The sequence below is a fragment of the Motacilla alba genome, chromosome 2 (genome assembly GCF_015832195.1).
Source record: "Motacilla alba alba isolate MOTALB_02 chromosome 2, Motacilla_alba_V1.0_pri, whole genome shotgun sequence".
Lineage (NCBI taxonomy): Eukaryota > Metazoa > Chordata > Aves > Passeriformes > Motacillidae > Motacilla > Motacilla alba.
This window is the reverse complement of record NC_052017.1, coordinates 16,360,103-16,387,410: the sequence shown is the minus strand read 5'-3', so window position 1 is coordinate 16,387,410 and position 27,308 is coordinate 16,360,103. Positions and strand designations below refer to the sequence as shown.

General features: G+C 39.4%; 1 protein-coding gene across 2 annotated transcripts in view; it reads left to right on the top strand.

Annotated features, from left to right (window-relative positions):
• Positions 1-27,308, top strand: part of LOC119697410 (amyloid beta precursor protein binding family B member 1 interacting protein) — a 65,376-nt gene that overhangs the window by 4,378 nt on the left and 33,690 nt on the right. The window contains exons 1-7 of one of the 2 annotated variants that reach the window (XM_038128162.1): positions 1,401-4,527; positions 10,217-10,288; positions 12,408-12,495; positions 14,281-14,567; positions 20,097-20,174; positions 23,050-23,209; positions 26,778-26,899. In XM_038128162.1, coding sequence (XP_037984090.1) covers positions 4,489-4,527; positions 10,217-10,288; positions 12,408-12,495; positions 14,281-14,567; positions 20,097-20,174; positions 23,050-23,209; positions 26,778-26,899 — 846 coding nt within the window. In that variant the 5' untranslated portion in view covers positions 1,401-4,488. Of the gene's footprint in view, positions 1-1,400; positions 4,528-10,216; positions 10,289-12,407; positions 12,496-14,280; positions 14,568-20,096; positions 20,175-23,049; positions 23,210-26,777; positions 26,900-27,308 lie in introns of those variants that run through there. The other variant, XM_038128163.1, reaches the window with a different exon arrangement.

Genomic DNA, 27,308 nt, shown 5'->3' with positions numbered 1-27,308 from the left:
AAAATGATGTGTCTGCCTCAAAGGAAACTCACCAGGAAAGTGAAGAAGCTCAGCAGAATAGTCATTTAAACTGTTGGCATCAAGTCCATGTTGACAGCAATGAAAACATGCTCCTTGGCGGCCTTAGTTGATCCATTTTGGTACTCTGACTGCATCTTCAGGTAACCCAGACTGCAGACACATGATTACTGCTGCATCAGAGCAAGATTTTGATGTACTTCTGAAGATTTTTGTAGTATTTTCTAACAGTACTGAAAGGCCCCATTCCCTCCCTTGCTATGGGGGTTTCACTGAAGCACATAAATAAGGATTATCAGCTCAAAAAATATTTTTGAAAGGTGTTATGTTTTTTCTGTCTGATTGCAAATAAAAAAAAAAAACAAATAAAAAAAAAAAAAGAAAAAAAAACAAGACAAAAACACACACAAAAAAATAACCCCCCAGTCAAATATACATTACTGTTCTCTTTGTTTTTTGATGAAATAGTGTATTTGAAATATCTGCTGTACATGTGCCTTGGAGGACATAAGTACCTGAGGTAGCCTTGACAAAGCAAGAATATGTGCCAAAACCATGAACACACATAACATTCACAAACACTTGTTGTGGTTATAGCTTAGTTTTGTCCTTTAGTGACCATATCTTCATGACTGAGGGGAAGGTGACAGACCTAATGGTTGGGAGAGCAAATACAAATGAGCCACTGGTTTTGGATGTCAGTTCTAGGAAGGAATCCATCATAAACTTAACTGCAGTTCTGTCCCATAGGGGCTAAGTTCTTACATGAAATCCAGCAAAGCCTCTAACATCTGTCATTAGATTGGCCTCTTCTGTCTCCCCTGTGTCATGATGGAGTTGCTGTGACCAGATCAGCAGTGTTCCATCGTTCTTCTACTTCTGAAGGAAAAAAAGAGGCAGGCAGTGACATTTCCTTCTCATGGAAAGTCTTAGAGAAATGTAAAAATGGAAATGTCACAGGGTTCTTCTCCTTTTGGTGCATTTTCTTCTCTTGACTGTTTCTTTGTGCAGTTCAGGGCTGTCTGTGTTGTTTACAAAGCAGCCACTGCTGTACCAATACAACATCTTCTCTGTGGGGACTCCAGGCTTCCATTTTTCCTTACACCTGAAACCTACTGCTTAAAGCTGCATGTAATCACTGCATTGTATAGACTGAAAGAAGCAAATTTGCTAGGTGAAAAGTTAGCAGTGGGCCTTGCAATTGTACCTGACACTTCAGTCAGTAGTAAAACTGAGGTTTGTAAAAAAATTTTCATGTAGTTTTTCTACTATTCACTATGTTACTGAGAAAGGTACTTTGGTGAAATATCTATAAATCCATATTAAAACATTACTTGCTTTATTTCATTTTAATATATAAACTTTGTATGAAATAAATGGATTCAATAAAATTTTTACAAATTCATCCATTTGCTTCACTCTTACTGTGATAGCATTTTATGTCAGTGAGTTTTCCTTTGTCAGCGTTCCTCTCCCATACCATGTGTGCCATCCCTTAAGCATTTCTGGCAGGAGTAAGAACATGTGATTATAAGAAAGAAACTTGTGATTTAGAGCTTTTGCCTACGAGAGGTTATAGGAATTTGTTATTTTTATGGGGAGACAGTTGTGTCATGGACCTTTGAAGCATATCTTGTACTTACCTAGTGGATCATTGTGGGAGGAAGTGAGTGTTGGAAAAGCTGAGCCATTGACTATCCAACATAGCAGTTCCTGCACTCAAATATGGTACTGTAATTTTTCTTTCCTTTTTTCCTCTTCCTAAATTTGTGCTTTTGTTTTCATTATTCCACACTTTTAACATCTCTTGATTCTATAGGGAATTGAGGAGGGGAAGGATTTTTCCCTCCTTTTACCCCCCTGTATTCCTTCCTCTCTCATCTGTGGGCTTCATTGTCTACTGTTTTCTGCTTGTTAGACAATCTGTTAAAGTGGTATCAGCCTACTTCATGGACTGTGAAGCTAAATATCTAAATTGCATTATTGTATTTTGCTGGCAATTGTTTAAAATACAGGACAGGTCTCTTGTTGTCATTTAAATTCTGGACAGCAGTGTTGGGTAACAGGAAAAAAAGACAGGAAGGAGAACATTGCACCAACATCAACAAGCTACAGATTATGGGAAGGAATGTGGAAACTATAAACTTCTGTTACTCAGGGTTACATTACTCTTTTGCTATTCTGCCCTGCCATCATGGTTCTGATACTGAGTTCTGATAACTTGTATGTCTGAAATTGCCTGTGCTTGAGTAGAGCTGAAGTAGACACGTTATCAACTCAAAATGGATGAGTCTGGGTAAGCTGGTGGTTCGTGAGCTCAGGGGACACACTTCCACCCAGCCTTCTGCCTTTTCCAGAGGAAGATATGTTGGCAGAATGGAAATATTGTTCCTGTGTGCCATTAATCTGGCACAGAATAGGGAATTGTTTCTTTTACCAGTCTGGGTGAGGGCATAGGGCTGGAAATACCTCTTCTCCTACCATTTTATTCTGTGCAGTTTGCCCTGCTTGTATGGCTCATGAGGAGAAAGTCCCCAGACTGGACCATTCTGCAGTAAATAATTCTGTGACAAAAGAAAAAGAAGACGACTGAAACTGTAGCTGTATTTCTATAATGTTCTTAGACCCACAAGCCAGACTGAAGCACATTGACTGATGTGAGGGTACTGTATAAAAATGAACAGAAGTGACACTGTTTTGATTTCCATAGAAACAATCCCCTTTGGGAGCTGACAGGAAGGTACAAAGTGCAGTTCTGGTACATAGAAATTGCTCCCAAGCTTTCTCCTCCTTGCATATGTGCCTTACACTGGGTTGGTTTTTCTGCCTGTCTTTCATTGGGTGTTTTTAACTCACAGTTCCCCAACTGCTCGAGTATATTTGGATCACATTTTCTGGAGCCCAGGATCCAGACTGTGTGTGTGCCTGAGTTACTGGGGAGAGGATCTTAGTGAGGAGTCTCACACCCAGCCTGCATGCCATATCCCTCTATATGCCTTTAACTCAGCCATAGGTTAAATAGGTTCTTCCTCTCCTCTTGCAGAACAGGAGCCCTTTGCTAACCCCTTCCTCTGGCCTTGAGTAACTTCTTCCTGACATATTGTGAGTAAGTTTTTAGGTAGTCCCTTGTTCCTTTCAGCCTCACTTAAATGAGCCTCAGTGACCATTCAGTAATCTTGCCATCCTGCCTCACCCTCAGAACAGGACCCACGGCTGCTTCTCCCAGACACCCCTCTTAACAAGGGTGTTAAAAAAAAATATGTGTTTGGGGCAGTGCATGGGGAGAGAGGGGAAGGTGGGGATGGTGGGGATCCGCCACAGAGGTGATGGATGCTGAGGCAGCAGCATCCAGAGGATGGCCTCACGCTCAACATCTTGCAGTGCTTTACAAAAATATTAAATGTCTGTCTGTCTGTCTCTCCCCACCCTCCTCACCCCCTCTGTCACTCTCACTGAAAATGGAGTACTCAAATATCAAATTTATGTGAAACATGAGTAGGATCTGTGAGTTTGGGGTGCTTTTATCTAACAATGTTTGTGTTTACCTCTGGGTGAGTGATTCTGGAATTAGTAGAATATGAGCTCAAGTACCTCATGTTAACATTAGAGTAGGACTCTCTTGATTGTATTTATCTGCCACTTTAATGTTAATCCAAAGCCAGATATCATTTATTTATTATCTAATAAGGATACTTTGCAGTTGTACAGTCTTCCTGAAGCTACTTGTGTTTTAGTGTGTCATTTATTCCCTCATGAATGGAGTTATAGCATGTCACACCATCCCTGAGATAAATATGCAGTGTTACTTCAGCTACAGATAAGCCTACAGTTATTGGCACACCACATTTCCCAGAAGAATAGTGAATATTAGCAAAAAACTGCTTTCAGAATTATCAGTGTGTGCAAGCTTTTTATTGGAAAATACTGTGCTTATCAATGCTAGGTAAGTACAGTGCTGGAAGAAGTCTAATTGCTTTTGATCCATGCTTTTCAGAATACAAGCTAGTTTTAAAGCAGAAGAGAGTTACAGAGCCATGTCATGTAGGTAAGAAAGAGGAAAGTCAACATGCTAATTACCAAATCTGATTGTGATTTTGAAACCTTGGGGTCAGCTTCCATTTCTGTTGTATCAGTCCAAAACTTCAATTTCCATTCTTAGTATCTACTAGAATTAGTAACTAATTGGATTACATTCCTCTAGACTGAAGTCTGCAGAGGCAGATGTTCTCTTGTACTTTACTTCATAAAAGTGGCCCTAAATGTCTGTTAAGGATTTTTTACTGGATGTGATGAAATAGCTGGTTAAGGAACTTCCATCCTGGCTCACTTAGGTATATGAGAGACGTGTGTAGTATGAGGTTTTTCTTGACATCACTGGAAAGTAAATTCACTGTAAGAAACCTAGTTAGATCTATTTCCTGACATGCAGTCCATCTGGCCAGATGGTTATCCCCAGCAGTGGCTAGCATCATGTACTTCAAAAAGAGGCAAGAAATCTCGTGCTGGAAGGTATGGTGTAACCTGTCTGTTGTGAAAGCTTTACTCTGGTTCCAAATCGGTGGAGTCTTTATTTTAGGTATTAAAGCATGAGGTTCATCATCCTTGCCTGAAGCTCTCTGCTATACTAGCAGTGCTAGCTAGCTACAACTGCATGTAGAGAAAACAGACTCCTCAGCTTGCTTACTCACCAGTTTTGATGTTGACTTTCACAGGTACATTGTGCATGTTTCCCTGGAACAGTTATTTTGACTTTCATTTACTATCCCGTGGAATTTGTGTTGTAAGTCAGGATGAAATGGTGCCTCAGTAACTTTCCCCTAGGTTTTGGTGCAGTTTTTAATCGCACTAGTTTCATACCTGTTTTCTGTGACAATCAGTTACTCTCTTTCCAGCTTTTCACTTTATGGTGGGACTCTGTTGCTTTCATCATGATGCCCTAGTTTTCTTCCATTTTCTGTCTTTGCTGTGGGTTGATCTACTCTGTGTTGTCAGTAGTACACAAGGGTGGATCTCTGAGCAATTTACTCCTCAGGCTACTGCTGGGTAGTAAAGAGTATCTCTCTAAAATATTAAAGATCTTTTCATTCCACTCCGGAAAGCATTTAAGCGTTAAGCAATAGCAGGAGGTTGCAGTGCTGTTAGTGGTCACCTGGGCAGTCAAACAGTGTTCATTTTGGTGGTCCTGGTACTCTGACACCCACTGTAGTGCAGAGACTAGGACCTGAAGGTGTGCTTTGATGTTTCTGTGTGACTTGTCAAAATATACTTCGTGTATTTTTATCTCTGCTACTTACGTATGTAGCAGTTTAAGAATAGCAACAATACTTTGAATGTAATGAGTGTGTCTGTAACTGCTCACCAGATCACTGAGTGGGCTGGTTCCTGATACTGTTCATAGCATGAATCCACTGTCTTTATCTTCTGACATCGTGCTATTCCTCAGTCCCTTTTTGTTGTAGCCCTTTGGTTACACTGCATCAACTCTACTGAGCCTGGGTTGCAGAGTTGTTGGTGTTTCCTGTTCAGTTTCACAAGGGCTTTGAGCTTGTTTTGTAACTCCTCTGTTGCACAGAAGCATTTTTACGATGTGACTTCCTGTGAACAGGGACTCACTTTGAGTATTTCTCAGAGCTATCAGATTCTAAAATACTAACAGTTCAAACTCTGCTTGCTCTGGTACCATATCTGGGGTTTTTTATGTACACTGTATGGTCACTTTTTCAGATTTCATTTAATTTTTAAATAGGTTATTTGTTTGTTTGTTTTTTTAAGCAGGGTGAATGTTGAACCACTGTTTTTACTCTTCCTGTGCGGCGTTAAAGATTCTATCAAACAATTCAATTTCCTATCTAAATTGGGAAGGTAAAAAATTTAATAGATCAAGTGGTTCTGCAGGACTTCTGTTAAATAGTGGGGTGAATTAATGAGTCAATATTTATGTATTACATAAACTAAAAGTGAGACTCACTGGTAGTTAGAATAGGAAGTTGAAGAGAAAATATCCTGATGTCTTAGATATGAAAAAGGTAGGGGTATTAAATAAAATAAATTTTTTAAAGTTTTTTATAAGAGCTTAGTGAAGATTTGAGAATGTGAAAAGGGGGGAAATAAAAAACAAGGAGTACTTTTAACTGTGCTACTGTCCAGAAGGCATCAGTTTGAAAATCGGTCACTTCAAAAATATGATACATTTCACATATATGGCTTCCCACCAGGCCCTTCTCAGCTTGGTTTTTTTTTTTTTTTTTTTGTGACAACCACAATTTCCTCATTTCATTTAAATTCTGGGTTTTTTCTCTTCCTTCTCTTTCACCTACATGACATGGCTCTGTAACTCTCTTTTTTTCTCTGCTTAAAATTTATGCATAGTCGGGGAAACTTCAAGTGCTGTTCTGTTTGGTTAGGGGTTTTTTCTGTTTGATTTATTGTAGTCAGCAGTAATTTTAAGAGTTCCTAATATGAGTACAGAATAAAGAAAAACCTGATGGAAAAGTTATAGTAGAGTAGGACTGGGTATGAAGCTCAGTATTCTTCTGGGCACTTTGCTAAATCTTTTCCTTTGTTTTGTTAATAAGAGCTCACACACCTACACATTTCACCTTGAATTTCTGGTTTGAATAAGTTCAAGGCTATTTGTCAAATTCAGAAAAATTTACTTATCTAAAATGTGGCAACATCCAACAGGATAATTTCCAAATCTGCAAGTTTTCTTATCTGTTTCTTTCTATTGTGGCAATCAAATAGAAGAAATGGATATAAGTGGAAAGAAGAAGAGTGGATGGACAGTCTCCTGCATTTCCATGTTATGGGGACTCATATCACTATCTTAAGTTGTTCTAGCTCTTGGCAAGATCTTTGGTGAATATGTAGAGTTCTTACACTAATTTAAGAGATCATTCCTTGTGTTTTAACATAAATTTTCAGCATATCTGTTTATTATGATAACAATTTTGTCTTCCTAAACCAAATCAATAAAAATTCAAGAGAAAATAAAATACTAGTACAGGCAGTGGCTTGATGACAACATGATTTTATCTTTTTTTGTTTATGTTGTCAATTACTGAGGAGGGTCCTTATGTTTGATTTTTACCTTTTTAGACAGTTCTTACTACTCCTCGTGATAAGAACTTGCAACTCATTACAACGCAAGTAATTTTTTTGCCATTTTTATATTTCTATTCTGTAAAAATATAGTAAAGGAGGATTTCAGTTTGTCAAAAGAACTTGTATGAGGATCTTTTTCTGAAAGTTGATGTAGGTACTGCTTAAAAAAATCTACCAAAAACGTACAAATAACTGGAACTGATAAGATTTCCTTAGAATATATTTTGATCTCCTAAATCAGAAAACAGGAAAACATAAAATTATTCAGCATTATTTAAACACTGATGAGATACTTGTCAGTATGAATTGCTGCTCCATTTTTTGTCATATAACAAATGTATCTTCACTCTGCCTGATCAAATAAGTGCCATTTTATCTAGCCTTTCTATGAAATTTGATTCTCCAAGTGCCAGGTGTGTAGGAAGCTACACAGCTGTGGATCCAAATAAATGAATTAAGATTCAGTAATCACATGCCACCCAGCATACAGCTGAGTCTACAAAACCAGAAGGTTGTGTGCAAGGCTCTGTATGAGATGTGTGATACAGACAGAGAGAGTGAGTGAGCCATCCGGAGGGGATTTGTCAGCTGGAAAGGAAGCAGATAAGATGACTTTAACTCTCCACTCACTCAGTCCTGTGTGATTTCTGTTCCTTGGGCAAAGCTGTGCAATCTCCATGGCTGGACTACAGTTGCCCTCAGTTCTGTCAGCCACATCCTATTAAAATGTCTTTAAGAGTATCCAGTTCCCAAATCTTTAAGTCTTTGATTTCTGGGATATGAGAGAAATGTGAAAGTTGAAATTTCAGTTCTTGGTTGCCTGTGCCTTGTTTAGTTACATCACGATTCTCAAAAAACAGATACTGATTTCAGGGTTTAGTGACCTTTATAATTTATCCATGGAATTGTTACATGACTCAAGATGCTCTATTAAAGGAAAAGCGTTAAGACTGAAAAACAGGAAACTTGCAGTTTTCTTTTCTTACCAGTCTTTATAGTCGTTGGAATTGTTCCTGTCCTCAGTTGATTGCTTTCTTGCATCAGCCTGGTCCTCCTCTTGTAAGGTGCTGTGGTTGGTTGCCTTTGGCTAGCTACCAGGTGCTTACCAAGGTGCTCTATCACTTCCCCTCCTCAGCAGAACAGGGAGAGAAATTACCATGGAAAGCTCATGGATTGAGGTAAAAACAGGGAAATCACTTGCCAACTACCTTTGAGCAAAACAGGCTCAACATAGGGAAATTAAATTAATATATTGCCAGTTAATAAGATGGTAGGATAATGCAAAATAAGAAGAAAACTAATAAGGTCTTCACCTCAGCTTTCCCTTCTTCCTGGGTTCAGCTTCACTCCCAACTCTTCTACCTCTTCCCACTCAAGTGGCACAGGGGGATGGGGAGTGAGGTTTGCAGTCAGTTCATAATGGTTTATCTCTGCTGCTCCTTCCTCTTCACACTGCTCCAGCATGGGAACCCTCCCAAGGGAGACAGTTGTTCTTGAACTTCTTCAACCTGGGACCTTCCCCCAGGCTGCAGTTCTTCAACAGCAGTTCCAGCCTGGATCCTTCCTACAAGGTAGAGTCTTAGAGGAGCAGCCTGCTCCGGTGTGGGTTCTTCATGGGGTCACAGGTGCTACCAGAAAACCTGTGCTGTGTGGACTCCTCTCCACAAGCTGCAGTTCCCACCAGGAGCCTGCTTCAGTGTGGCACACTGTGGTCCTCATCTTCGTTCAGGGCATGTCCACCTGCTGTGGCAGGAGGACCTCCACAGGCTGCAGTATGGATAGCTGCTCTGCATGGTCCTTCATGGGCTGCAGGGGAACAACCTGCTTCCCCACGGGCTTCACCATGGCCTGCTGGGGAATCTCTGCTCCAGCATCTGGAACATCTCTCCCTCTTTCAATAGTGACCTTGGAGTCTGCAGGGTTATATCTCTTTATATTTTCCCACTGCTCTTTCACAGCTGCTGTGCAGCATTGTTTACCCTTTCCTAAGTGCTTTGTCACAGAGGTGCCACCAGCATTGCCAGTGGTCTCAGCTTTGGCCGGCACCAAGTCCATCTTGGAGCCAGTTTGAACTCCTGTCCCTCTCTGACATGGGGAGAACTTCCTTCTCACAGAAGTCACCACTGCAGCCATGCCCCCCTATCCCCCAAACCTTGTCACAAAATCCAATCTGTGCACACAAACCCAGGGAACCGATAGGACTACTTACACTTTTAAAGTTTGGCCTTAGTTTGAACCCTGGTTTTATGTGTTTGGTTCCGCAGTTCTCAATCCTTTGCAGGCTTGAGCCTCTTTATAAAATGATGTTTCTAGTCCTTGTCTCTGGTAGCATTCCATGGCAGACACCCCTTTACACTGCTTCTTTCCATGCAAAGGAACAGATTATGAGGAAGAGATTATTACAGAAGCTGTGTCTTCCCCACAGCTGAGCACCAGTGGTGTGGGATCCTGAATCCTGAGGGATTCTCACACTGCCCTCTGCTATTGATGGTCATGCAGCATTTTCCTTGTCTCAGTGTGCTTCCTCAGATCTCTTGAGGTTAGGTAAGACTGGAATTCTCTCAGTGCAGTAACAATTGAATGAAAAATGGAGAAATATTGAGCCAAAAAGTTGGTCATGTACTGAACCATAACCTGATTTTGCATTAGATAACACTCAATAAATTCCTGTAGTATTAATTATCTAAGCCAAAGAAAAAAGGCTTTCAAGATGAAATGTTCAAGAATTTCTCAATATCAAACTTTGTTTCCCTCTCTCTCTCTCTCACAGGCTGCATTTTTTTATGTTTAAGACACAACCATAGTTTATTAGCAGGTGACTTTGTATGAAATGTAAATGATAAAAGGAGATAGTTGGAACTTCTTGTAAACATACATCTCAAGTGTGTGTTTTAGCATATATAGGATAAGGATTCCAAACTCTTAGTAGTTACTTCTAAGGTATAGATTCAGGTTTTTGCAAGTCATGAGCAATTGTTTTAAAGTTATTTGTGAACACAGTATAAAAGAGCATTGTGTATCTTCTGGTTTTGACCATTGCTGGCTTTGAAATGAACTGAAATGAACTTCTTGTTTGTGGTTTTTTTCCTTTCAGATGGAGCAAACCTGTGATGATATAGATGAAATGTTCAGCAATTTACTTGGGGAGATGGACATGCTGACTCAGGTAAATAATTTTTTTTTTCATCAAGATTAAAAAAATAGCTATTATGTATTAGAGAAAAGAGGGAATATTCTACATTTTTCACACACTTCCACTCTGAATAAATACAGTTACATTATTGTGGTAAACCTTCAGCTAAATTTCTCTGCTTGAAGGTTAAAACCAGTGGCCCAAAGAATAAGGTAATATCAGTACAGGGTAGGTTGTTAAAGAGACCTAACAGCTTGTGAAAGACATTTTCTGAAAAAAACCACAGCCCAGCAATTTAAATTCCTCTGGACTTGATCCAAAGAAATTAAAGGATTCTGTGAAAACAGGAAGACTTTGAATCTGAATTTTCAGGTATGAATGCTTAGCATACATGGGTAAATGGGATGTAGCCTGAGTGTCAAATGTGAACTTTGGAAATGAAAGCAATATTTTGAATATATGTTTAAAGGATTCTTTAGATATAGCAAAATATTAAGCTGCAGTGAGTGTGGCATTCAAGAATTCATTGAGATTTTGTTCCCATTGCAGAATATACTCTTGAGAGTATAAAACAGCATGAACCTTTTCTAAAGCTCTAATCATGACATACTTCCTGCAGAAGCTGATGAAAGGAGAGTTTTTATTTCAAGAAAAAAAATCTACAAAGGGAATACATTTGTTCTATTTTAATAAATGCATGATTAAAAACACTTAAGTTGTCATCTTGGATGTGTGAGTTTGGTTACAGCCTCTGTTTTGAGGGGGTCTTTCTTCTTGGTGAATGCCAGTGCTTGACAAAATAAATACCAATAATTCTGAGGCACGGAATAGAAATTGTGTTTAAACTGGGCGAAAGCCAAGATTTCACATGGTGTTGTTAGCCATCAAATCACAAATACCTATTCCCTCGGTAGCCTTTCTGCTCTGTAGGGCTTTTTGTAAATGTGCATAATTATTTTACATATTATATATATATATATATATATATAATATATGTGTGTGTGTGTAGGTATGTATGTATATCTATCTATGTATATGAAAATAAATAAATATATGTATGTATATGTATGTATATATATATGGAGGGATTTATGGTAATCTCATTTCATTATTATGCCTTCAAAAGAACAAAAGACTCCTTGTGATAAATTTTACCTCCTCAGACTGGACACAGCAGTGTTACAAGTGCAGTGGTGCAAAGAGTGTAAGAGAGTGAGTCTCTTGTCTCTGTGCTCCCCAGTGCAGTACTGGGTGGGACAGGGTGTTCCTGAAATTGAGACAGGCTTCTCCTCCTCTCTAAAGTTCTGGCATCACATCTCACATCAGCATGGTGTAGGAGAAGGAGGCAGGGGTGTCTGAAAGCCTGAAGACTCTCAGTTAACTGAACTGGATCTGTTAATTCCCTCAGACTCTTAACTAACTTTCAACTAACAAGATTGTAGATAGTTTTTCACACTTTTTCACCAGTCTATCAGTTCTTAAAGTAAGTGTAAATGATAGAAGCATGCAGAGATAGCTCTACATGGTATAACAGGGCTGAAAAAGAAATGAAATTTCAGAATTGGTTTTCTCTGCAAACTAGGATATCTCTATTTTCACAGGTTTGCAGTTTACATTGCAATAGCATGGGGTTTTGGGTATGGGTTTGTTGTATTTGGGTTTGGGTTTTTTTCAAACAATAGCAAAAAGCAACAGCTAGGTTTGATTTATATTGGTAATTAAAGCACTCTGGAAAGAAAACGACGCTGTGGCTCAAATGTGTACCCAGCTAAACTCTTTCCACACCCCCCTTCAAAAAACCCAAGGAAGCTGAAAATCATGCTGGCTTTGCCCTCTGTCTTGATTAGAAACAGTCCAATTCTCTACTGTTCCCCACACCAAGCCCAAGTGTTGCCTGACGGGAGTTGCTGCTATCAACATTGGACTGAGAAGCGTGCAAAACCCTTGCCATGATTGTGGGAGAGTGCTTGAACCCTTGTCCTGGCCCTAGTTAGTCTACCAGTCCAGCATAATCTCAGAAACCAGTCCGTGTCATTCTGTTCTTGAAGAGGAATTTATTTCATTAGATAAATTCAGGAAATCGTTTTTCAAATGGTAATGTATGTAATAGTAATTATATCATCAGATACCTGTTTTTCTTCTACCTTAACAGAGTTTAGGAGTGGAGACTGTACCACCTCCATGTCCCAAAGTGTCCGACAATGAATTTAGCTTTACAGTTGGTTTTAAAGATTTAAATGGTAAGTAGCTGAATGGACTCTTTCATGCCTTTTATGCTTGCTTAAAATACCTCACAGCAACAAATGAGAAGAAAATCTTTACATACCTTTGATCAAAAACCCCAAACCAAACAGAAGAATATATACCAAAAATATACCTCCCCCTCCTGTTTTGCTGGAGGGGGAGGTATATTTTTGTGTCTCACTTTTGGAAACTTCAAAGGGAACAATTTTTTGGAGCATTACTCAGTTTAAATACAAGTTAGACTTTTAAAAATGTCTCAGTGTAGAGGAAAACAAACTTGAGAAGTCTCCCAAAAAACTTTCTGAAATGTAACCTTTTTAATGTAAGGATTTAACTTGGTGAAACACAAAGTTCCTCAGTGTGATGTCAGAGCTGCATAAGCATTTCTGTCCAGTGGAAATATCAGCTTCAGCTGCTTCCACTTTTCAGTGCTTATTCTCGTTTTGCACTGTCACTTTTGCAGGTACAGCTGCTTGCTGAGGCTGATGGCAAACCAAATGAGGGGATTTGTCTGAGTTTGAAGTAAAAACCCTTCCTTTGATTTTGTTTGTGATTGCATTTTGGGGTTTTTTGGAGGGTTTTTTGACTGAGGGCTGGTTGTTTGCATTAACCTGAGTTGGTTTTGTCCCAGGATCAGTTCCTTGTTGGACTTCCTAAAGACTCCATCAGTAAAGTGGGTAGAACTGTCTTCATAGAGAGGATCATAAGCCAACTGTCCCACCATAAAGAAAAACTTACTAAATACTATACTAACATAACAGGGAGAGCAGAGTAAACTGAGGTGGCCTAGTGACATGTTCACACTTAGTCTCATGAATTACTATTCTTTATTGCACTATACTGGCACTTTTGAGTGTCTAATTCAGTGCTCTCCATCGCTCTAAAAATCGCACTTAAAGGTTTTCTCAGTTATTTGTTTATTTATTTCTTAACTAGACTCTTTAAAGAGATTTAAACCACTGACTCTGTTCAGTCTTAAAGAACACTTATGTTCTAGAAAGCTAAACCATCCTAGAGGGTTTTACTCCACAGTATATCTTCACACCGTGGCTAGTTCAAACAACCACAAATTACATGTGAAGTTCTGGTACAGGATTTTATCTTCTACTCTGTCAGAATAGAAACCAGAAAGAAAAAGTTACAATGTTTCCATCTGGTTTATAAGTCACTTTTAAAAGATACTTTTTTGTTTGTTCCTTGCTTAAAGGAGCCTCAAAAGCATGTGTCACAGATCACAGAATCACTGCTGTGCTACAGATGATACCATGCAGTTTATTTGCAGTTTTTTATCTCTTAGTATTCTTTGATTCTGCTTCATTTTAATTTCAGAGTTATAGAATAGTAATAATATATGGAGATATTCTTGATCCAGGCCTTAGTTACATGGTTTGTTGTGTGCTGTTCCAGAAATTGCTAAGCATTTATGTGTGTGCTTACAGCCTAATGGGAGCTCATGGAATTCCTTGCATTCATATCACTAAGCATGTACCCAGTAACCTTGCTGGATCTTGTAACATCATAAGAGCCTGAGACTGTATCACTGGAACTGAAGCTTCCTGTCCTGTTTAGTTTGTATTCCTAGAGTTCCTTGTACTCTGAATTTCAGTATGACCAGATTAATGGCTGTTTCAAAAGCACATTTGTTTCTTGAACCCATGTAAAATGTTATTTCCTTTCCTATGACCCTGTAATCATGCCTTCTGCAATTGAACTCTGCTGAACTGGAAACAGTGCTTTGCATTGCACTCACTCCCTGACACATTTTGTGGTTTTCTTTACAGAATCACTAAATGCCCTAGAGGACAAAGACCTGGATGCTTTAATGGCTGATCTTGTAGCAGACCTTAATGATGTTGAACAGAAAACTTTACAAGCCCAGAAAATGTCTTCTTGCAACCAGCAAAGTACAGTCACTCAGCCTTCAACAGGCTTGAATAACATTTATTCTAAAGTAAGTCCCTATGTTACCATTACTGGACAGCCTGGGGATGATTTGCCCCCTCCACCTCCACCTCCAGACCCTGAACCAGAACTTCCACCACCACCTTCTCCTGAGCCACTTACTCAGGTAAGTCTGTGTCAAACTTTATTTTAAACATTCACTAGTTCTTGTCATTTTGCAAGTGGTATTTGGCACTGGAGCACCGATGGATCTCCCAGGTAGATGCATCTTGGGTAGGTTCTACAATGATGAAACATGCATGAACTCTGGAGTGAAATTTCTACTGTTGTGGCCTCAGCAGTTTCTGCTCATTCCTTGACCTATTGCCCATTCCTTCATCTTTCTAATCATCATTTTTATAGCCCAATACAGGTATAATCACTGCAAATGGTTTATTGTAACAGAAAATCAATCACTGAATTCTTTTAAGAAGCACTGATCAGTTAATGTCTTCTTATAGAGAGCTTGGTTTTGGCATCAGTGCAAAGCATGGCCAGTGATCTCCACTTTGTGAAGATGTCACTATGTGTGTTCATTGCAGTCTGTGCTGTTTGTACTGATGAGAAAATTCTGTGGATGTTTATCAGCTCCATCCCTGGCCTAAGTGATTTGTTGCAATAGGAAAAGCAGTTCATTTGTGGAAAACTCAGTATTTGCTAGGTGACCAGGTCCAAGGATAACCACAAGAAGTACCTCTCCTGGTCCTAACATGAGATTACTGCTCTTCTTGGTTTTGCCTTTGTGAGGAAGTGATGGACACTATCTGCAATAGGGGACAAATGCTCTTAGGAGGTGCCAGAGTTATCAGTAAGTAACTATTGATAAATATTTGTGAGCAACTGGCTTACCTGTATCTAAAAGTTCAGATTTAGCACAACCTCCTCCATGTTTGTGTTTCTGGCAGAGCTGTTTTAATAACTGAAATAAAATGTGATATTTGTAGTATTTTTTTGACATGAGGTTGCAGGGAGGTAGATAATGTGAGGATTCTGCCCTGTCATAGCCCTGTGAGAAGAGAAGGCATTAAAAGAGTGATGCAGCCCCCCAAAAAATTAATCTGAAATAATGAAATACACAAATATATCTCTTTCAGTATTCATGTTCACAGTAATTATGATTGAGAGAAGGTATTTACATTTAGGGAACGGAAATATTTTAGGGAACATGAAAAGTGTCAGTCAGTTTTGCTTAAAACTGTGGTCAATTCATTGCTGTTTAAAAGCCCATGTGAACTGAATATGAATCACCTCAACATCACTGCTGCTCCTGTGTTTGGAATCATACAGCAGACATACTCAGCAAAAGGAACGGAAAATTGGATAAGAAAATTGGATGTGTCTGATGACATAAAAAGTGATTCACTAGATAAAGCTTCCTTTGATGCATACAACCTTTCAACGCTGTTTGAAGAATGAAACTCATAAACATATGGGAGAAGCTTTGCAATTTTTCTGCATCTCAAAGATAATAGTTAACTTCCTGTCTTAAAGGAATATCAACATTCGCAAAATACCAGCTAAACAGCTTCAAAAGCTGAAGTATTTTATGTAACTAGTACGACTGATATAGAAGAGATGCTATCAAGACAAGTTCTATCCATTTCCTTCAAAAATTTCCCAATCTTGATTTAGATTCATGATACATAAGGAAGTACCAAACTTCTAAGTAGTCTGGTTTGTCAGCTGACGAGTATGGTCTGGAAGGGTAGCTAGTTAGGTGGGCTGAGACTGGCCAGACTCAAGGGCTAGTAAGGCAATGTTTGCTGGCTGGTAGCAAGTGAGATCAGTACTGGGGTTTATATCATTTAATTTTCATCTGTGACCTGAGTGATGACATAAAAACCCATCTGCAGATGTGCTGAAGATGCTTTTAATTAAGGGCACTGACTGTCAGGATCACCGGCAGACCTTCAACACAAGGGGACTTAAAACATGAGGACTGGGCCAGCAAAACTCTCAGAAACCCAGCAAGGTACAAGGTCCCACACCTGGGGTGTAATAACCATTTGTACAGTTTGGGAAAGGACAGGCTGAGCAGCAGCCCTGCTGCAAAGGAGATCCTGCTGGATACCACAGTGGATAAGAACCATGAGTGAAAAATCATCTCGGTAGAGGAGACTGGCCTCCGTTGGGAGGAGTATGGCCAGCAAACTAAGGAGTTACTGTTCCTTTCTCTTGGCATTGGTGGTCCCACTGCTGGAATACTGCACTCTGTTCTAGATGTGGAGATGCTGGAGAGTGTCCATCAGAGAGCTGATGGAATGGCCAGAGGCATGCAGTGATCAGGGGCCAGCAAGGACAGGCTGAGGGAGCTGTGCTTGTCTGACAGAGGACGCTGGGGAGTGATCTAATGACAGCCTAAACAAACCTGAAGGATAGACGCAAAGCTGGTGGAGCCAAATTCTTCCATGGCAGTGTTAGGTCGGCAACATGGAAGGGGCAACTGCTACATATTGTGGCTTTATGGTTTCAGAGAGGACATTAGAAAAATTTTTTCCACTTCAGATGGTGGTGTAGCACTGGAATAGGTGACCAAGAGAGATCCCAGATTCCCTTTCTTGGAAGGTTTTCCAAGCTTTGCTAGGCAAAATCTTGACTGACCTAATCTAATGTTGGTGACCATCCTACTTTGGGCAGAGGCCTGACTCAGGCCTCTCTTCCAGGCAGCATTTTTATTGATGCTGGGATCTAAAGCTCACTGAATTCAACCATGATGAATTTCTTTCCATTGGGTTGTACTGAGCTAATTCTTTATTAGCTGGCATCATTACCTGAGGCATTACCTGAGGGTCAAACAAGATTTTAGAGTGGGAAGAGTATATACTTGGTAAACACAACTGGAATTCTGTATGAAAAAAATGTAGCCAAAGGTCACTTCTCCCTCAGTTGAACTATTCCTCTGAGACTGATCTCTAATGGTATTCTGGTCTCTTTCCAGATTCCAGGAGTGTCAGAGAAGGATAGGAACAGGTTGTAGAGCATTTCTAAGGAATATAATGGCAGTACTTTATTTCCTCATTAAGGCATTGTTTTCCCTTTTCCTGCAGGCTTTGCCTCATTTTATGATACAGGTTGTATTCAAATATTAATGGCATACCCACTGTGGCTTACTGTCCACAAAATTGCCCACAGGGCTATTACACAGGCTGCAGTGTGAATTATGGAGGTAATAACCATTTAAAATTAATATGGAAAGAATCCATTTCAAATTAATATTCATTGTCTTGATTAGGATTTGTTTTGACATGACATTTCTGCTCAGTAGAATGAAATTCAGCTGTAAGGGGAATGTATTTTGTGTCATCAAAATCCATGTTCCTGTTAGCCAGATTCTTGATAAGTGATTCTTGAGCCAATCAAGGCTGAAGTTGTGTTTAACACTTCTGGTTATCCACAGTCAAATAGAACAGTGTTAGCAGTTCCCATTGCAGCCATGATATTAAGACCCTATTTTCTAACCTTTAGGTGTGCCAAAATGAAGAAGTACAGCCTTTCTTTCAGGGAAGTGGAGAGATGTCTCATAAGTTTCAATCAACTTTGACATTTCTTTTTAAAACTGTCCTTAAGCTAAATATGGCTTCTTCATTTGCTATTGACACGATGACTTTATGTTCTTCTGTTTAAAGATCCAGAAAAAGTGGTGATGATCCTGTAGGGAGAAAACTAATCCTGTGGCTTGTCAAAGCATTTCTCTAACACTGCTAAAATTTTGCATCTGATAGCCTATTTCCTTTTTCTGCATGAAGTCAAAGCTTATGAAACCATGAAGGCTGTCAGGTGAGAGCTCTGTTGCACAGATTATACAGTGTGAGAACTCTGTTCAACACAGGTCACATGCAGATGAAGCCAGAATTATGCCTGCCTAAAATTTTCATCAGAAAGCCTGCCCACACCACACTCACCCACTTTGGTTAAGATGCTTTTCCTGCTTGCTGCATAGAGGTGAGAAGGGGAGGGTCACAGTGTGAGAGGCTGTGTGCTTTTCCCTCTGTACAGCCGTCAGCCTCACTGCAGCAGCCACCTTTGTGCAACTGCTTGTGTTCAACTACAGAGGCTTTTTTTGGATTCTCTAAGTTAAGCACTGCTGAGCTATAGCAATGCAAATTTCCACACCTGCAGAGAAAAAAAAAAAAAAGAGATATTTTTAACTGATTGCATGGTATTTATAGTGGAGAATTTGATAACAGGAAACACGCTTGAAGCAGTGATAAAACAAAAGATGTTTAGTTCAGCAGGAGGGATGTCAGTCAGGAGTACTTCAGCTACTGTTGAACATGGCTCAAAACTTGGGATGAATAAGATAACCTTCTTTCTCTTCTTTGCTGTGACTGTATGATATCTCAGTAACAGGGAAGTGATGGCAATGCTTAGTTAGGCTTAGTTTCTTGCAAGTGCATCTTCCATGAGTTGCAGTCAGTTCTCTTTGTGTGAAGACCACTAAAAATTATGACTTTAAGGTAGCAAAGGGAGGCTGAAGGTAACAGAAATCTTGTGTGGAAGCAGAACAGGAACTTTCTCCCACAGTCCTTGACTGGAAGTTGGTAGCCTGTGAGTAGCGTAGCACAAAATCCTTACCCCTTTTAAACAAAGGAAACTGAAAGTAAGAGAGCAACAGAGACAGCAAAAATCAGCAGAGAGGTGAAAAAGCAAATACAAGACCGTCTTCAGTAGAGGCAACAGGGATGTTAAGTTGGAAAGAAACTGAACCCCCCAGTATACTGGAGGAGTCCAAGGCAGCCCCAGAAACCACATTCACTTGCTGTCCAAAATGTGCTTTTCCAGCTCCAAAGGTGACTGGAGGAAAGTTCTGGAAGAGTGATGGCATAAAGGAGCAGTCCCACTCTGTACAGCAGTCACAGAGACAACACTAGTCACCTAAAATTCCTAGCACCTGGGGATCCAGAGTCTTCTTGGACCACAAATGTCATTGATATTAAGAGGGAGGCATGATATTGGTAGAGCTGCTTTGTAAAAGGAGAGCTGGGTGATACTGAGATTTTCGCGATTCTTACTGTGGACTGAACTTGTGTGCTTTTACTGTGTCTGTGATAATATGGATATGATAATATGAATAGTAGTCCTTTCATAGAATAAAAGCCAACTAATGGAGGTATTCCTCTCAGTAAGTATCTGTGCAGTAAGAGACCATATGTGACAAGTCAAAGAATTGAAGTAAATTAATGTACTGAACACAGAATATAAAATTATAAGTGGTGTAATTGCAAGCCAAAATTTCAGTAAAATCCTACAAATCCTAGTTCTCTTACCCTAATGAGAAGCAAGTTTTCTTCCAAGCAGCTGCATCCACAATGCTATTTCCCTGAGGCTAGATCTTCCTTAACCTTCTCTTTTATATCAGCTGTATGTACAGAAACATAGAAGAGTCCAGTTTTCAGGCATTCTCGTAGCATTTGAGGAACAGATCATGTAAGAACTATATGGCTGAGCAACAGCAGGGAGCATTGGACTTGTAAATCAAAGCTTTGGCTGAAGGATCTTAGGTCAAGGAAGGCTGGAAATTATCTGTGTGTATGAAGTTTGCTGTGACAAGCTTTATCTTCAGGATGTAAATATCAAGAAACAACACTTTTCAAGTAAATGTAAATTGCTGAGATTACTTAACAAGAAATATACCAAATATCTTGTGTCTTTTCAGGAAGAACTAGAGGCAAAGGCTAAAGCTGACAAGATTAAACTGGCATTGGAGAAATTGAAGGAAGCCAAAGTTAAAAAGGTGAGCCATAAAATAGTAAATGCTACCATAAGAGCTACCACCTAAATATCTGTTAACATTCTTCTTGAAAAATAAATTTCTTACTAAAATGACTAGGCTTTTCCATATTTTATCTGTAAACATACTCTGTGGATCTCTTGTCATCCACCTCAAGAGAAGTCTCTGGGTGAATGCTACTGCCAAGGGACTTATTTTTTAGAGGACTTGGAAAGTGCTACCTCTTTTTTTTTTCAGTGTTGGGGCAAAACCCACTGTTCTGATAAGTTGCTTTAGAGCAAGCAGAGTGTACATGAAAATGTGTCTTACTTATGCTGTGATGATTCCAAGAGTATTAAACTTTACTTTATAGTGGATATGGTGGATTTAGCTAACCCTATTAAATAATGAGGGTCTTGCTAAATCTTTTCACAGCAGTCTAGTAATATACTAGCATAATAGAAATTATTTTAGACCAACAAATTAGAAGCTGCAGGTGTTCAGTAACTCTGAATAATGAATGTGAACTAAAGACAGTCATAACCTTTCAGTCTTGCTCAAAGAAGATGGAAAGTATGGGAGCCGGCAGAGCTTCCAGGAAGAATGGAACTTTCTGATAAATTTGGGAATATCCAGTCTTGAGATGGTTCCCACAGAAGACTTTATGTCCATGTACAAATGCTCCTTCTGAGAGAATGTTTTGGGAGGATTTCACTGATGTTGTCTTTTTAAAGCTCTGTAACTAAAGTTATGACTGCTCACTGGTCACTCTCTTTTCCTTGTAATGTTAGCAATTCTCCTTTGGAAGACTTTTTTTCCCAATTTACCTGCCCTCCCCAAATATTTGGAACCATATGATAGAAGTAAGGTTCAATCTTGTGACTGTCACTATAATGAAATTACCGTGCCATTCTTGAATTCTAATTTGACTAAATATTGTCAAGGAAACTGTTTTTCCCTCTTTTACTAAAAGCAGAGGGCAGGGATGATGGTGAAATGCAAGCTCACAGCCTTGGACTTCAGGAGAGCAGACTTTGGCTTCTTCAGAGATCTTCTTGGAAGAGTCCCATGAGGAACTTCCTGGTGGGAAGAAGGGAATCAAGAAAGCTGGTTAACATTTAAAGATCTCCTTCAAACTCGAGAGTTCCATCCCAATGGAAGATGATCATAAAGTATTGTGAACATGATCAGGAGTATCTCCTGTGAGGGAAGGCTGAGATTGCCTAGGGAAGAGAGGGGTCTGTGTGGTGCTTGTCTATCTCTAGAAAAACCTCAAGAGAGGGTACAAAGAGAATGGAGCAGGGCTCTCTTCAGTGCTGCCCAATGATGGGGCCAGAGGCAGTGGGCACTGAAACACGGGAGGCTCTGAACACCAGGAAACACTTCTTCACTGTGGGGGTGGGTGAGCCTGGCACAGGTTTCCCAGACAAGCTGTGGAGGCCCCCTCCCTGGAGAAGATAACAAACCATCCAGACAGGGTCCTGGCCATCGGTCTCTAGGTTGTCCTGCTTGTCCAGGCAACTGGACTGGATGACCACCAGAGGTGCCTTCCAAGCTCAGCTGCTTTGTGATTCCGTGGAGATGGAAGCTGCAGGCATGTTTCTGAGCAGTCAGTTATAACCAGACAAAAATCCCCTTTTGCCTTAAACTTGTTAGATGATGCAGGTACAGCATTCTTTTTCTGAATAATCTGTGCTATGGCTCAAATGCTTGTTTGACAGAAGATTCTTCTTAAAAGGATTGGAATCAAAACAAGATCATGGCTTTTCTTGCATTTGTTTTTGCTTTTCAGAGATAGTGTAGATTTTTCTCTTGGAGATCATAACTCTGCTTCTACCTGACCTTTTACACAGATTGTGTCTACAGAACCAAAGCTTCTTACGCACACATTTTAAAATAAAGAGCTATTTAAACAAAAATATGGAAAGTCCTCCCAACTCACCAGCAATGTACAGACCTTGTAGAGAATTATTCTACTGTTTTCAGTACTAATGAAGCATTTTAAGTACTTTCTCATAATCTACTTCCAGTTCTTTATCACATTTTAGGTACTTCAGCATTTTCTTGCATTGTTCCTCTCTGAAGAAAGTTCACTGTGTTTCTTGTTTAACAAATACTTCACCATATAAAGAAGTAATGAGTATTTTAGGTTAATTTGGTCAGTTAGTAACTCATGAGGGGAAGAGGAGGGGATCTTTTCTCTGTGGTGGCCAGTGACAGAGCCCAAGGGAATGGCCTGGAACAGGCCCTCCAGGAAAGTGTTCACAGCACCAAGCCTGACAGAGTTCAAGAAGCATTTGGACAATGCTCTTGGGCACATGGAGCAATGCTCTTGGGCTTGTCCTGTGCAGGACCAGGAGTTGGACTTGATGATCCTGATGGGTCCCTTTCAACTCAGCATATTCTGTGAACTCATCTGTTTTCTTATTGATGACGGTTGGACTATGGCCCATCTTAGTACAATTCAATTTCAGGTTATTTTGTAGGCATGGCAAGATTCTTCCATTTTTTTTCTGTTTAAAACTAAATTTTCCACATTTGTAGCTTGCATTAAGGACACTGTCCTTTTGCACTTGGTTTGCCTATCAAGCATTTTCTTTAATTGCATGTCTAGTAGATTTAGAGAAGAGATTAACTTCTGCTTTTTCTTCAGAGTAATTTCACCTTTCCTGCAGTCATGCACAGGACAAGGCTTAATTTTATTTTAAAAGAAAAGATCTTTATTTTGGTGAAAATTATAACGTTAAAATTTTGGAGCTGTTTTATTCTCACAGCTTGCTGTGGGACAGGTATCAGTAATAACCTTCAGCCTTTATCTTTCTTATCTGTGTTGGCAGATTCAGACTAGTCCTTTTGTTGCTTCTGAAATTAACTGACTGTTCTGTGACTTTGTTCTCAGCTTGTTATCAAGGTGCACATGAATGATAACAGCACAAAGTCCCTAATGGTGGATGAGCGTCAGGTGGCACGGGATGTTTTGGACAATCTCTTTGAGAAAACCCATTGTGACTGCAATGTCGACTGGTGTTTGTATGAGATGTACCCAGAGCTGCAGATTGGTAAGTGGTGTAGTCACATAGAGGGCTGGTAATCTTGAAAGATCAGGTAAGTGTTGGTAATCTTGAAAATTTCTCCTGCCCATGTGTCCCTTGGTGTTGGCAAAATCACAGACTCTAAGCTGAGGGATGCAGCAGGAGTATGTTTGGTGTGTTCATACTATAGAAATGAGTTCATTCAGCTGTGCTGTGACCTGCAGAAGGCCCTTGCTTTTCATCATTTCCATTATTTTATTTTACACAAAATGAAGGAGCCATCTGAATTTCAAGGTGATGACAAACCCAAACACACCAGTACTCAAATCCACTTTTTGAGGAGAGGATGCAGTGCTGGAGTGTTGTCAGCAGGCATGTATTACATACTGGCCAAACAAATGTCATTAAACAAGACTCTGTGAGAAGTGTTTCAGTCATTTCTAATGCTCTTCATTTGTGGTAATTGTTTTTTTAAGTGTAGCTGTGTACAGGGCACTGCTCTGCTGATGGTAAGTTAGGACTGCTGGAGCAATTAACCTGGTCTCCGGGTGTAGGAAACAGCTGAGCAAAACTTAGAAATTGTTCTGTGCAACATAATAAGTCTTGTTTGAAAAAAGCTTCAAGGTTTCTTTCATTAAGAACACAGTATTATCTAGTTGTGAAATATTTCAGAATCTTTTATTTGCCAGACTGAAAAGGTATTGACATCAAAAAGAAAAGGAAAATTGCCACAACTTTATTTCAGAGTCACATTTGACCTCAAGAAATGGGAAATTGTCCAACAGCCTTTAACATTCTCAGTTTACAGTCTCCCAGCAGAGATGGAAAAATTCTCAAATAAAGTCAAAGATCAGTATTGCACTTTAAAAGAGCCCCAGGTGTAGTCATTCTGCTAAATTAAACAATAGAAATTTAAAAATAATGGGAAAAAAACCTGACTGGTCATGAGCAAGGAGATGCTCATCTGCTTGTAAGAGTGGTGCAGAAATTTACTGCCAAACTGTTCTTGCTACTTGATTAAGATAATGGTGTTGCATTCTTTTGTACATTCTTATCTTAACTAAGAAAAGACTGGAAATGTCATTTGACCCTAAAAATCTGACAAAAGTCACTGAACAATTTTGGAGTGTTTCCCTGTCTTAGAAAGTTGCTCCCTTTTTGTCCAGTGTGACTTGGACAAACATGTCTGAGTATTAGGATGGCTTCACAATAAACATGGTTTCTGTATCTCCATAGTCAATAAAAAGAATGTGCTTGTGTTTCTTCAAAATCTGGATAGATATTGGAATTTCCCATCATGCAGTTGAAACTAAACGTGTCAAGGAGATTGTTTGCTATAAACATAGGAGTAAGTGATTGGAATTTTTATGTGAAAATTAGTTGTGCTACTTTAGTCCCAGCTGATGCTAGGTGATTTAGTTAGTGTTAGGGTATTGGTATGTAAGGAATTACTCTCATAATGAATAAAAATTATTTTAAAAGCTAGGACAGAAGAAAAATACTAAAGGAAATAAACTTGTATCTGGATCAAGAAAAAAAGGAAAAATCTATTAACTCCTGATGCAGTGATCTATTACCAGGTCCAGATCTGCTGAGGATGGAGCCTTTTTGTTTGCAGAAGGCAGTTTCAATATGAATGGAATGGTACATGTTCTTTCTTCTGCTTCCAATGCACAGCAACATGCAGTTAATTTTGTTCAAAATCAGAACAATGTGAGCCATTCTTTATGTTCATCAGTATACTTCTTGGCTGCTCTAGATAACTCTATTACTATCAGCAGAAAGACAGAACTTTTCTGCACTTCATCTTTCTGCCTGCTTTCCACATTAATATTAAAGACAATAAAATTATGTTTACTTTAAGAAGCAAATCTGCGCAGCAAATAATTCTTGCTAAACTGAAGGTCCAAGCTACTTTTATATCACAAGATCGTTGACAGGTTGTCTTACATATACAGTTATTTTGAAAGATTGTCATTGTAAATAAAATAAACTATAGTTTAAAATTAAATACATGTTAAATATCACAGATAATCTCAGTAGTGAGATGGTGATGTAACACTGGGCTGTACGTATCAGAATCTGTTTTGCAATAAAGACTATAGTAATCTTATAATAGGCATCCAGATATGACTTTTTTTAGGTAAACTAATTATTAGAAAGATCCTTCTGAGGATGATAAAATCACATTTTTCATACAAGAAAATCCTGGTGCAGCAAATGAACAAACAAAAATATATGTGGCAAACATTAGTGTTACTGTCTGAGAATTGTTTCCTGCCTATCTTGAACTGTAAGGTACTGTTCACCCTTCAAACCATTGCTGGGGCTTTATATAGTGCTTTCTATTTCCAGTGCATTGCAGAAGTACCAGTTGCTAAATGAGGAGTGTTATGTGGTTGGTGTTAAAAGTTACTGGGTACATGTGAATGGGTCTCGAAGCTAATCTCATTCTGTGAATTCAGTTAATTCACAAGATAGAGGTTGGATGGGATGTACTAAACCCTTGTCAAAAGTAACAAGTGTTAAAGAAAGCCTACAAAATGTATGCTTTGTTACTTCCTCTGATGCTAGGCCAGTCTAGGCCATTGGCAGATGTGACCACCAGGGACCACAGGAATGGGAGTACGGCTGTTCCCAGGAACTGCCAAAATTCTACTGAAAATTGGAGCTGGGTGAATTCCCTACCCCAGTACTGAATTTGTAGAAAAGTGCAGGTTGGGACACTCCAAAATGACCTGTCAAGTTATGCTCAATTCCTTTTCCTTTAAAAAGGGTTTTATGTTGAGCAATCTTATGTAAATAAAACTGAAATGGTTTCAGAGTTACCTAATCTCAGCACACCCTGTGGCTTTCCTGGGTGGAGGAGTGGGGTTCAGAGCAGATCAGGAGGGGACAGAGCTGATATTAGGTCTCTCACATCCCTGGCAAGGTTAACTACAGAGATGCTGGGTGAAGCAGTGTATCTTGACATCAGTTCTCAGTCTATCTCTGTATTTTTTCTACTTTGCTATTTGTTGTTTTAAATACAGTTGCTTGAAGCCAAACATTTTATTTTCAGTGCATAGAATTCTTCCTGTTGACAGAAAGCAAATCTTCATTGTAAAAGAAGTAAAGTAAAAAGACAAATAAATTAAGTCTTTACATTTATTTTTGTAATTCATTAGCCAAAGTTTATCTATATCCCTTCTTCCATCCCCCAGTCTGCAGTACTGCAAACCTTAAAAAAACCAAAATCAATCAAAAGCAGAAAGCCGTGAAATACAAGGGGGTGACTGTCTACTGGTGGTGGGTCACTGCTTCCATCCCTTGCAGTCTTCAAGCAGCAGCACAGAGATTCAGGAGGAATCCAGGAGCATGGCACAGCTCCATAAGGTGTCTTCTGTAGCTGCTTTGCCCTTCCATCTGACACAATTTCGTGTGGTGTGTGACGGGTTCTGCACCCATCTGTGCAGTGGAAAAGAGTGCTGGGCTGTCCAGCCCTGAGTGAGGGAGCATCAGATAATGATTCCATTCTTGAGCAGCAATTTCTGCAGCCTCAGGAGAGGGCAGAAACAGTTTGAATGTCTTAACGTTGTCTTCTCTGTCTCTCCAGAAAGGTTTTTTGAAGACCATGAAAATGTTGTTGAAGTGTTATCAGACTGGACTCGAGACACTGAGAATAAGATACTGTTTTTGGAAAAAAGTCAAAAATATGCTTTGTTTAAAAATCCCCAGGTAAGCTAACATGGTATTTGGATAAAAGTCTAAACTAAGGTCATTTAGTCTGCATGCTGCCTATTACATTAATATTTTCTTTCAGCTCTGTCAGTTCAGAGAAAGCAAAACTTTTATTTTCAACCAAAAAAAAAAAAAAAAACCCACCAGGATTTTGAATGCAAGGATTTGAAAATTAGAGTTTTCTGGGTTTTTTTCTGATATTGTTTTAGAGTCCTGTCTGTCAAGAAAAAAACTGAAGCATGTAGTTCACCTCCAGTACAAGCCACTGCTTGGGTACAGCTCTTAAAACTGTGTGAGATGGCACAGCTGTAAAAACCTGGCCTTTGTTTTTACTGCAGCTTCTACACTATTTCTGCTGGTGAATATAAATGTTTCCTTGAAGGCCCAGTTTTTGCCAGTTGTACAT